Source organism: Salmo trutta, chromosome 9 (genome assembly GCF_901001165.1).
Source record: "Salmo trutta chromosome 9, fSalTru1.1, whole genome shotgun sequence".
NCBI lineage: Eukaryota > Metazoa > Chordata > Actinopteri > Salmoniformes > Salmonidae > Salmo > Salmo trutta.
The window spans coordinates 33625145-33638045 of NC_042965.1; the positions used below are offsets into that span (position 1 = coordinate 33625145).

Here is a 12901-nt window from a genome sequence, read left to right on the forward strand (position 1 = left end):
ATCTCATTTAAGTTCATTTTCCCCCACGCTGTTCGTGGGGAATTGTATTTGCATTGCTATTCGTAGCCTGTGAAGCTGTTCGTTCATGGTATCGTTTATTGTTTTGCTGGTTCACCGTTCTAATAAAAATGATGATGAACCAAACCTCCGCTGCGCCTTGGTCCCTCTATAACGACGAACGTTACAGAATTCCCCACCGAACCAGGACCAAGCAGCGGGAGGAAAAGGAGCGCGAGAGATGGGCTCGCGAGGGAAAGGAGTTCTGGACCTGGGAGGAGATCATGTCGGGGAAAGGACCCTGGCGGACGGACTCCCAGGTCGAGGAGGAAAAGCCAGCCGGTAGACGGAGTCGCAGGCGGCGGTCGAGGAGGCCCGGAAAACAGCCCCAAGAAAATTTTTGGGGGGGGCTAATGGGGTGGTCCGGTAGGGCAGAGGAAGAGCCCAGACCACTGCTCTCGTGGGGGATGACGGCGGAGGAAGAGACGAGGATGAGGCAGTTGATTGAGGACCTGCAGAGGGAAGATCTGGAGGAGGAGCCCTGGTATGCGGAGTTGCGCGCTGTGTCGCCAGTGCGCCCGCACAGCCCAGTGCGTCCGGTGGACAGACCCAGCACATGCCGTGCTAAGATGGGAATCCAGCCGGGACGAGTGGCTAAACCAGCTCCACGCTACAGGTCACCTATACGTGTTCACAGTCCTGTCTGGCCCGTCCCTGCTCCCCGCACCAAGCCCACGGTGCGTGTCCACAGTCCTGTCCGGCCTGTTCCTGCTCCCCGCACCAGGTTAGTGGTGCGTGTCCCCAGTCCTGTCCGGCCCGTCCCTGCTCCCCGCACCAGGTTAGTGGTGCGTGTCCCCAGTCCTGTCCGGCCCGTTCCTGCTCCCCGCACCAGGTTAGTGGTGCGTGTCCCCAGTCCTGTCCGGCCCGTCCCTGCTCCCCGCACCAAGTCAGTGGTGCGTGTCCCCAGTCCTGTCCGGCCCGTCCCTGCTCCCCGCACCAAGTCAGTGGTGCGTGTCCCCAGTCCTGTCCGGCCCGTTCCTGCTCCCCGCACCAGGTTAGTGGTGCGTGTCCCCAGTCCTGTCCGGCCCGTCCCTGCTCCCCGCACCAAGTCAGTGGTGCGTGTCCCCAGTCCTGTCCGGCCCGTCCCTGCTCCCCGCACCAGGTTAGTGGTGCGTGTCCCCAGTCCTGTCCGGCCCGTTCCTGCTCCCCGCACCAGGTTAGTGGTGCGTGTCCCCAGTCCTGTCCGGCCCGTTCCTGCTCCCCGCACCAAGTCAGAGGTGCGTGTTCCCAGTCCTGTCCGGCCCGTTCCTGCTCCCCGCACCAGGTTAGTGGTGCGTGTCCCCAGTCCTGTCCGGCCCGTCCCTGCTCCCCGCACCAAGTCAGTGGTGCGTGTCCCCAGTCCTGTCCGGCCCGTCCCTGCTGCCCGCACCAAACCAGTGGTGCGTGTTCCCAGTCCGGCACGGCCCGGGTCCGGTCCACCGGTGCCCAATCCTGTTCCGGGCGACGGCTCCGCTCCAGAGCCTGGGCATGCCGCTCCACAGTGGTCCAGTCCGGGCCAGAGAGGTAGGGCTAAGGTGGAGGCGGGGGGGAGAACACGCCCGGGGCCAGAGCCTCCACCGAGGGTGAGGCGCCCACCCGGATTCCCCCCCCTAATAGACTTAAGTTTGGTGCGCCGGGAGTACGCACCGTTGAGGGGGGGGTACTGTCACGCCCTGACCGGGTGAACTCAGGTGTTTTGGGTCAGGGTGGTTTATGTTGGGTGGTTTTCCTGTGTTTGTTTTCTGTTTTGCGTTGGAGCCTTGTGTTGGCTCTATTGGGGAGTATTTCTATGTTGGTTTCTGTCTTCCCAATCAGAGACAGCTGTCGCTAGTTGTCTCTGATTGGGATCTCATTTAAGTTCATTTTCCCCCACGCTGTTCGTGGGGAATTGTATTTGCATTGCTATTCGTAGCCTGTGAAGCTGTTCGTTCATGGTATCGTTTATTGTTTTGCTGGTTCACCGTTCTAATAAAAATGATGATGAACCAAACCTCCGCTGCGCCTTGGTCCCTCTATAACGACGAACGTTACATAACCTCCATAACACGCTGCTTGGTCCTGCATTGGTGGGATATTCTGTGGACGGACCAATTTCGCAGCGTGTGTTGTGTTCCACATCTTTATTTGCAGTGAAAACTTAAACAAAATACAGTAAACATACAACAAACGTGAACTACGTGGTGCTGATTGCACTCACACAAAACAATATCCCACAAACACAGGTGGGAAAAAGGGCTACCTAAATATGATCCCCAATTAGAGGCAACGATTACCAGCTGCCTCTAATTGGGAACCATACAAACCACCAACATAGAAATACAAACGTTAGAATCCCCCCTAGTCACGTTCTGACCTATACACCATACAGTAGGGCATGACAGCTAGGACAAATGCAGCCTACATTTTTTCGGTTTGGATGATTGTGTTATGCTGTAGATACTTCTGTGAACGTCTGAACATTGCATCAAAAAATAAACTGCTCACATTCTGGCCATTACTTTTTAACCTCTACGGGCTAGGGGGCAGCATTGAGAATTTTGGAAAAAATGTGCCCATTTTTAACTGCCTCCTACACCAACTCAGAAGCTAGAATATGCATATTATTGTTCAGGTTTGGATAGAAAACACCCTAAAGTTTCTAAAACTGTTTGAATGGTGTCTGTGAGTATAACAGAACACCTATGGCAGGCAAAAACCTGACAAGGTTTCATGCAGGAAGTGGCCTGTCTGACAAGGAGTCGTTCTTCTTGTCTCTGTTTATTGAAGAGTAAGGATCTTAGCTGTAACGTGACAATTCCTAGGGCTCCAATAGGCTCTCAGAACCCGGGAAAAACCTGAACGATGACGAGGCAGCCTCAGGCTGAAACACATTATCGCCTTTTCCAAGTGTCGCATCAGGGGACAACAGAATTAGGCGCGTGCGCGATTCGCCCCCGTGGAGTATTTTCATTCGGCTGTTTAGCTAATTGCAGATTCCCGGTCGGAATATTATCACTTTTCTACGAGATAAATGGCATAAAAATTGATTTTAAACAGCGGTTGACATGCTTCGAAGTACGGTAATGGAATATTTAGAATTCTTTTGTCACATTCTGCGCCATGCGCACGACCGTGATTTAGCATTCTGATAGTGTCTAGAACGCACGAACAAAACGCCGCTGTTTGGATATAACGATGGATTATTTGGGACCAAACCTACATTTGTTATTGAAGTAGAAGCCCTGGGAGTGCATTCTGACGAAGAACAGGAAAGGTAAGACCATTTTTCTTATAGGAAATATGATTTTGATGAAGGCTAAACTTGCCGGGTGTCTAAATAGCTAGCCCGTGATGGCTGGGCTATGTACTTAGAATATTGCAAAATGTGCTTCATCCGAAAAGCTATTTTAAAATCGGACATATCGAGTGCATAGAGGAGTAATGTATCTATAATTCTTAAAATAATTGTTATGCTTTTTGTGAACGTTTATCGTGAGTAATTTAGCAAATTGTTAGTAAATTCCCCGGAAGTTTGCGGGGGGTATGCTTTTTCTGAACGTCCCATGCTAATGTAAAAAGCTGGTTTTTGATATAAATATGAACTTGATTGAACAGACATGCATGTATTGTATAACATAATGTCCTAGGTGTGTCATCTGATGAAGATCATAAAAGGTTAGTGCTGCATTTAGCTGTGGTTTAGGTTTTTGTGACATTATATGCTAGCTTGAAAAATGGGTGTCTGATTATTTCTGGCTGGGTACTCTGCTGACATAATCTAATGTTTTGCTTTCGTTGTAAAGCCTTTTTGAAATCGGACAGTGTGGTTAGATTAACTTCTTGGGGCTATGTGGGACGTTAGCGTGCCACCCGTGGCGCACCCTATCAACAGCAGTTGCATTTCAAGAGCGGCAAATTTGAAACCAAATAAATGTCAAAATTCAAATTTCTCAAACATACAACTAACTTACACCCTTTGAAAGATAAACATCTCCTTAATCTAACCACGTTGTCCGATTTCAAAAAGGTTTTACGGCGAAAGCATAAAGTTAGGTTATGTTAGGAGAGTACATTGACAATAGCTGTGTGTAATGTATTGTCAATTCAAAGACAGGCGTCACCAAAACCATAAAGTCAGCTAAAATTATGCACTAACCTTTTACAATCTCCATCAGATGACACTCCTAGGACATTATGTTAGACAATGCATGCATTTTTAGTTCTATCAAGTTCATATTTATATCCAAAAACAGCGTTTTACTATGGCGTTGATGTTCAGGAAATCGTTTCCCTCCAATAACCGGCAGTCAAGTCATGACAACAAAATAATTAATTAATATTAGAAAACATTGGTCAAATATTATATTGTCATTCAAAGAATTATAGATTTACATCTCTTGAACGCAATCGACTTGCCAGATTTAAAATTAACCTTACTGGGAAATCACACTTTGCAATAATCTGAGCACTGCACCCAGAAAAATACGCTTTGCGATACAGACTAACCGCCATGTTGGAGAGATCTAAAATCTAAAATACTATGTAAATAATCCATTACCTTTTGATTCTCTTCATCAGATGTCACTTCCAGGAATCCCAGGTCCATAACGAATGTAGTTTTGTTCAAAAAAGCTCATCATTTATGTCCAAAAACCTCCGTGTTGTTAGCACATGATCTAAGCCAGCCGGACTTCACTTCACGAACGGAAAAAATATATTTACGTTCGTTCAAACATGTCAAACGTTGTATCGCATAAATCATTAGTGCCTTTTTTAACCAGAACATGAATAAAATTCAAGGCGGACGATTGCGTTCTCTTTTAAACCGTATTGGAACGAGAGTATCCAACATGAACTTGCGCGCCAGGTGTCTAATGGGCCATCACCGTTCCATGGCTCTTGTTCGGTCAGATCTCACAGTATAAGACTCAAAACACTTTGTAAAGGCTGGTGACATCTAGTGGAAGCAATAGGAAACATTCCTCAGCCCCTTTGTTTTTCAATGGCATAGGCTTAAAGTCAATTCAACACATCAGGTATCCACTTCCTGTCAGAATCTGTCTCAGGGTTTTGCCTGCCAAATGAGTTCTGTTATACTCACAGACACCATTCAAACAGTTTTAGAAACTTTATGGTGTTTTCTATCCATATATAATAAGTATATGCATATTCTAGTTACTGGGTAGGATTAGTAACCAGATTAAATCGGGTACATTTTTTTATCCAGCCGTGAAAATACTGCCCCCTATACCCTAACAGGTTAACTTGAGCTAATTTGTATTCATTATTACAGGAAAATAAACTCACAACAAGATCATTATTTACAAGTTAATGGCAAGCTAATTGTAGGAAAATACCTTACGGTTGTGAGTGTGACAAAATAAAAGCAGGGCATTCTGACTGAGAATTTTAGAACTTGGATACCATCTCTTTGGCCTAACGTTCTATCCTAATTTTACTTTGGTGCAGGTCATGTTGTTCTTCACATTACCGTCTCTGGTTAACAAATACTATATGAAATAAAAGCAACGTTAATTTATCACATTCTCAGGATACAGAAAGTGTAAATGGTACTGAGAAATGGTACCTTGCATAGTGGAGTCTTTTGTTTAGACATGTAGCTAGCTAGCTAGCTAAGCAATGAACTATAATCCCAACTCATAACGTTACTACCCTGTATGAATCAGCAGGCAGCTAACCAACTAGATTCCTTGATAGCTAGCTAGTTAACATTAGGCTATAACTATCAATGCCAATGGCTCTGAGATACGAATGATATTAGTACACAGATCATACACATAACATTAGCTAGTGAGCCAGCCAGCTAACGCTAGCTACCTATCTAACAGTACGCTTTAACTTCCAATGAAAATTACTTTCTGACAACATTTGAAAAGTATAATATCTGAAAATGTAGCTAGCTAGACTCTCTTACCTGGATGAACACTTATCCTTCTCTGTCACGGATGCCATGGTTGCCCTTAGTTTGAAAATGTAATCCGGAGACAGGTGCCTTCTGTGTGTTCTTTTTGTCTCCCTCCGCCTATTTGAAATCAAACACCAGAATTTTCTCCATCTCCTTAGCTATAATACTCTGCTTTCACTGGGCATTCCACTGATTTAAAAACCCTATCCTTCAGAAAGTGGAGAGCAACACTTTTGCAGTTATTTGTGATATCTTGAAAAAAAAGAAGGATACCTACACATACTGAGCAGCCATTGTTATAGATAGAAGCGAGCTGCATGGCAGACCAATCTGAACTCATCTCTTGGCATGTCCAGCCCATCCATGATCTCAGCCAATCATGGCTAACGGGAAGGTTCATGCATTTTGATAAAAAAATATATGTTTATGTTCAAATGCCTCTCCTGTGAAGTAGTGACGTGCGACAAATGCCTAGTTTCCTGAAACGAGTCACATATTCTTCCAATGCAAACTTGGATGTGAAATGGTTGTTCTTCTGATACAACTGAATAAAATTCTAAACACATTAAGGGCTGCATCTGCCGTCCACTCTGACATCAGACTGACTTCAACACACATGACTTCAACACATAACAGTGCTCTCTCTTACTCTCACATACAGTATATGGTGATATATGTCAATACTCACAGATGTAGTAGTACTCTCTGCCCGGTCTGAACTCAAAGCCAAGAGAGAAGGGGGTGAAGAGCTGGAACTTCTCGGAGAACTTGAGTGGTCCGTTGGGGGAGTGAGGCCTGTTACACTCCCAGCGTTTAAAGCCCTTGGCCGTGTGGTCACACGTACTGTAGCCGTCGTAGTTGACCATGTAGAGGACGTAGCGCTCCATCCGCTCCTCCGGCACCGTGTCTTCATAGTGGGGACAGAACACATCCAGGTAGTCGTTTATACACACGTCAATGTGGTAGTCTCCACGGTGGAACCTGATTGGACAGAAGACAAGGAAGAGAACGTTAGTGTTTGGAAGACTGATGAAGGGCTTCAGTTACAGATGGAATGGAAGATAAAATCAGCAGTCAGTCAGAATAGGAGGGAGGGAGAGAAAAAGAGAGGGAAGGAGGGAGAGAAACAAAGGGTTTGAAAGTGCCTCAAAAACTTTACAATTATTTATCAATTACCAACAACAGTACATTACATAACACCCCCAAGAATTTAAGGAAGTGACTTTACTCTGCACACCCTGATTTAGTAGTACTTTAAAAGTAAAAGTAACATTCATGGTCTTAAACACGTTTCTGCAGTACACAGTGTTCTGGACATTGAAGTCAACGTGACTTGATGAGTACACTCCCACTCCACTTCAGCTCATATCAACAAGATCACTGAAGAAAACTGAAGACAATTGTAAAACTCACACACGTATGCATGTGTGAGTGTGGACGCGCACACACGACAGTCATGTTAACAATTTCTCAATGTTATACAGTATGTTGATTCACTTGTTTAGATGTTTATGAGCGTAGGTTGGATCTTTCAACATTCTTCAGATATCCCTCAGAAATGTGCAAGCAACCGTTCTTAACATTTGGCTTTAGTAAACGAGGTTTGTCTATAAATCCATCCCAGGAAATTTATGCACACCACTTCTCTACAACATGATGTATCACACACTAAAGAATCCAACTTGGACAAAATATATCTCTTTTGGATGCCAGCGCTTCAAAAAAGTACTTTTTCCTTATTTACTTCTAGCATTTTGAAAACTCAGAGAAGATAAATTCAGACATCAGAGGATTCCAGAGTGTACGGGGTGGTGTGAGATAGTTGAGGCTGTAAATGTCAAATACAGCGTGTGTTTTCCCCCAGAAGGCTGTGCATAGAGGCATGTTTAGAACTCCACTGATCCACAACATACTACACAGGGTCATGATGTTCTAATTCCCTCATCTGAACACACACACACACACACAGGCACAAGCTTACACAGACACACACACAGTTGGGTAGGTTACTTTCTAAATGTAATATGTTACAGTTAATAGTTACCTGTCCAAAATTGTAATCAGTAACGTAATTGTTGGATTACCACGAACTCAGTAACGTAATCTGATTACTTTCAGTTACTTTGGGATTACTTAAGTGGCATTGGAAGAAGACAAAAATGTATATTACCAATTGAACTACTGCCAGATAAATCAATGTCAGAGCTCACATATTTGGCCATAAATGGATGGTGCATTTTACTTTGTGGGTTATGTAGGCTTCTAACCCATTGCTTTCTACTTCCAATAGAGATAATACAATTATTGTGCTACATATGTACATTAAAAAACAAAGTCTGACAGATTTTCAGTCTTTCCAATTAGGTAAATACCCCTTGAACATCAAGAATAAGACAATAATATGGAAATATACTGTATATTAGTTCATTTGTTTTACCTCAATATAACCCCAAAACAAAGGACATTGTAGTCTGCTATGTTGTTTAGGTTGTTGTCATGGAGAGCTGATTGGGCTCATTGCTTCAAAACATGGTTGAAATATAAATGCTGCTCTAATGGAATGGCATGCTGTAACGTTTGTCGCCTGGTGACGAGGAAGCGGACCAAAACGCAGCTGGGAGCGAACACATGTTTATTCAACACACTGGAATTAAACATGTACACAAAAATCAAGAAAAATACCGATACGTTACGTGCTCAAACAAAGAGACAACACCCCACAAACAGCGTGGGGAAAACAGCAACTTAAATGTGATCCCAATCAGAGACAATTAGCGACAGCTGTCTCTGATTGGGAATCGACAGAACCCAACATAGAAATAACCCACCTAGAGCCTACACAAGGCTAAAACGTAAACAAAACACAAACCAAGGAAAAATACCTAACATGACACACCCTGACCCAATATACCCGAGTTCACCTGGTCAGGGCGTGACAGAACCCCCCCCCAACGGTGCGTACTCCCGGCGCACCAAACTTAAGTCTATTAGGGGGGGGACCCGGGTAGGCGCCTCACCCTCGGTGGAGGCTCTGGCCCCGGGTGTGTTCTTTCCCCCGCCTTCACCTTAACCCTACCCCTCTGGCCCGGACTGGACCACTGTGGAGCGGCATGCTCAGGCTCCGGAGCGGAGCCGTCGACCGGAACAGGATTGGGCACCGGTGGACCGGACACGGGCCGTGCCGGACTGTGGACACGCACCGTGGGCTTGGTGCGGGGAACAGGAACGGGCCGGACAGGACTGTGGACACGCACCGTGGGCTTGGTGCGGGGAACAGGGACGGGCCGGACAGGACTGTGGACACGCACCGTGGGCTTGGTGCGGGGAACAGGGACGGGCCGGACAGGACTGTGGACACGCACCGTGGGCTTGGTGCGGGGAACAGGGATGGGCCGGACAGGACTGGGGACACGCACCACTAACCTGGTGCGGGGAGCAGGGACGGGCCGGACAGGACTGGGGACACGCACCACTGATTTGGTGCGGGGAGCAGGAACGGGCCGGGCCGGACTGGGGACACGCACCACTAACCTGGTGCGGGGAGCAGGGACGGGCCGGACAGGACTGGGGACACGCACCACTAACCTGGTGCGGGGAGCAGGGATGGGCCGGACAGGACTGGGGACACGCACCACTAGCCTGGTGCGGGGAGCAGGGACGGGCCGGACAGGACTTGGGACACGCACCACTAACCTGGTGCGGGGAGCAGGAACGGGCCGGACCGGACTGGGGACACGCACCACTAACCTGGCGCGGGGAGCAGGGACGGGCCGGACAGGACTGGGGACACGCACCACTGTCTTGGTGCGCGGAGCAGGGACGGGCCGGACAGGACTGGGGACACGCACCACTGACTTGGTGCGGGGAGCAGGAACGGGCCGGGCCGGACTGGGGACACGCACCACTAACCTGGTGCGGGGAACAGGGACGGGCCGGACAGGACTGGGGACACGCACCACTAACCTGGTGCGAGGAGCAGGGACGGGCCAGACAGGACTGTGAACCCGTACTGGTGACCTGAAGCGTGGAGACTTTTTAGCCACTCGTCCTGGCTGGATGCCCTTCCTAGCACGGCATGTGCTGGGCATGTCCACCGGACGCACCGGGCTGTGCGGGCGCACTGGCGACACAGCGCGCAACTCCGCATACCATGGCTTGGTGCGGGGAGCAGGGACGGGCCGGGCAGGACTGTGGACACGCACCGTGGGCTTGGTGCGGGGAACAGGAACGGGCCAGACAGGACTGTGAACACGCACTGGTGAACTGAAGCGTGGAGCCGGTTTAGCCACTCGTCCTGGCTGGATGCCCATCCTAGCACGGCATGTGCTGGGCATGTCCACCGGACGCACCGGGCTGTGCGGGCGCACTGGCGACACAGCGCGCAACTCCGCATACCATGGTTCCTCCTCCAGATCTTCCCTCTGCAGGTCCTCAATCAACTGCCTCATCATCTTCGTCTCTTCCTCCGCCGTCATCCCCCACGAGAGCAGTGGTCTGGGCTCTTCCTCTGCCCTTCCAGACCACCCCATTAGCCCCCCCCAAAAATTTTGTTGGGGGTGTTTTCCGGGCCTCCTCGACCGCCGCCTGCGACTCCGTCTACCGGCTGGCTTTACCTCCTCGACCTGGGAATCCTTCCGCCAGGGTCCTTTCCCCGACATGATCTCCTCCCAGGTCCAGAACTCCTTCCCCTCGCAAGCCCATCTCTCGCGCTCCTTTTCCTCCCGCTGCTTGGTCCTGGTTCGGTGGGGTGTTCTGTAACGTTCGTCGCCTGGTGACGAGGAAGCGGACCAAAACGCAGCTGGGATCGAACACATGTTTATTCAACACACTGGAATTAAACATGTACACAAAAATCAAGAAAAATACCAATACGTTACGTGCTCAAACAAAGAGACAACACCCCACAAACAGCGTGGGGAAAACAGCAACTTAAATGTGATCCCAATCAGAGACAATTAGCGACAGCTGTCTCTGATTGGGAATCGACAGAACCCAACATAGAAATAACCCACCTAGAGCCTACACAAGGCTAAAACGTAAACAAAACACAAACCAAGGAAAAATACCTAACATGACACACCCTGACCCAATATACCCGAGTTCACCTGGTCAGGGCGTGACACATGCTTTGAATTCTACCGAAAAGTGCTATTTGCTTAACGTGAAAGAAAGAATTCTATAATACATACTATGGATAGGCCTCTTGTTTACATTTTTGTTGGTGATACCATATAATTAAAAACTAGAACACTTAATTAATTTGAAATAAGATTTCTATGCGTGAAACTTTGATATCTCGATAATTTGCAGCTGTTGAAGTCTTTCAAAAGTGTACAAGTTTAAGCATATGTTCATTAGGCCTTTAGAATTGTTTTTTTATCGGTACAAATTAGACTGAGCAATCAAAGCCCACTCATGGTCTTCATAAATTAAACTTGTTTTTGACAGTATGTGTGGATGTAACGTTTGTCGTCGTGAGACGAGGAAGCGGACCAAAACGCAGCTGGGAGCGAATACATGTTTATTTAACACACTAGAATTAAACATGTACACAAAATCAAGCAAGAACTGCCAATACGTTACGTGCTCAAATAAGGAGACAACAACCCACAAAACATCGTGGGGGAAAAGGAACTTAAATGTGATTCCCAATCAGACTTCACAAGCGACAGCTGTCTGATTGGGAAATCACCCCCGAGCCCAACATAGAAATAAAACACAAAGGCTATAACCAAAACATAGAAAATAAAGCATAGAAATGCCACACCCTGACCAAAATAGCAGAGTTCACCTGGTCAGGGCGTGACAGTACCCCCCCTCCAACGGTGCGTACTCCCGGCGCACCAAACTAAAGTCTATTAGGGGGGGGACCCGGGTGGGCGCCTCACCCTCGGTGGAGGCTCTGGCCCCGGGCGTGTTTCTCCCCCTGCCTCCACCCTAGCCCTACCCCTCTGGCCCGGACTGGACCACTGTGGAGCGGCATGCTCAGGCTCCGGAGCGGAGCCGTCGACCGGAACAGGATTGGGCACCGGTGGACCAGACACGGGCCGTGCCGGACTGTGGACACGCACCGTGGGCTTGGTGCGGGGATCAGGAACGGGCCGGACAGGACTGTGGACACGCACCGTGGGCTTGGTGCGGGGAACAGGGACGGGCCGGACAGGACTGTGGACACGCACCATGGGCTTGGTGCGGGGAACAGGGACGGGCCGGACAGGACTGTGGACACGCACCGTGGGCTTGGTGCGGGGAACAGGGACGGGCCGGACAGGACTGTGGACACGCACCGTGGGCTTGGTGCGGGGAACAGGGACGGGCCGGACAGGACTGTGGACACGCACCGTGGGCTTGGTGCGGGGAACAGGGATGGGCCGGACAGGACTGGGGACACGCACCACTAACCTGGTGCAGGGAGCAGGGACGGGCCGGACTGGCCTGGGGACACGCACCACTAACCTGGTGCGGGGAGCAGGGACGGGCCGGACTGGACTGGGGACACGCACCACTAACCTGGTGCGGGGAGCAGGGACGGGCCGGACCGGACTGGGGACACGCACCACTAACCTGGTGCGGGGAGCAGGGACGGGCCGGACAGGACTGGGGACACGCACCACTGACTTGGTGCGGGGAGCAGGGACGGGCCGGACAGGACTGGGGACACGCACCACTAACCTGGTGCGGGGAGCAGGGACGGGCTGGACAGGACTGGGGACACGCACCACTAACCTGGTGCGGGGAGCAGGGACGGGCCGGACAGGACTGGGGACACGCACCACTAACCTGGTGCGGGGAGCAGGGACGGGCCAGACAGGACTGTGAACACGCACTGGTGACCTGAAGCGTGGAGCCGGTTTAGCCACTCGTCCTGGCTGGATGCCCATCCTAGCACGGCATGTGCTGGGCATGTCCACCGGACGCACTGGGCTGTGCGGGCGCACTGGCGACACAGCGCGCAACTCT

At 49.5% G+C, this 12901-nt stretch overlaps 1 protein-coding gene across 2 annotated transcripts in view; it reads right to left on the reverse strand.

Annotated features, from left to right (window-relative positions):
- The window catches only part of LOC115200448 (ephrin-A5b), a 214481-nt gene that overhangs the window by 43625 nt on the left and 157955 nt on the right, over window positions 1–12901 (reverse strand). For both annotated transcript variants that reach the window (XM_029763537.1, XM_029763536.1), the window contains exon 2: window positions 6630–6922. In XM_029763537.1, the coding sequence (XP_029619397.1) occupies window positions 6630–6922 (293 nt within the window). The remainder of the gene's footprint in view (window positions 1–6629; window positions 6923–12901) is intronic.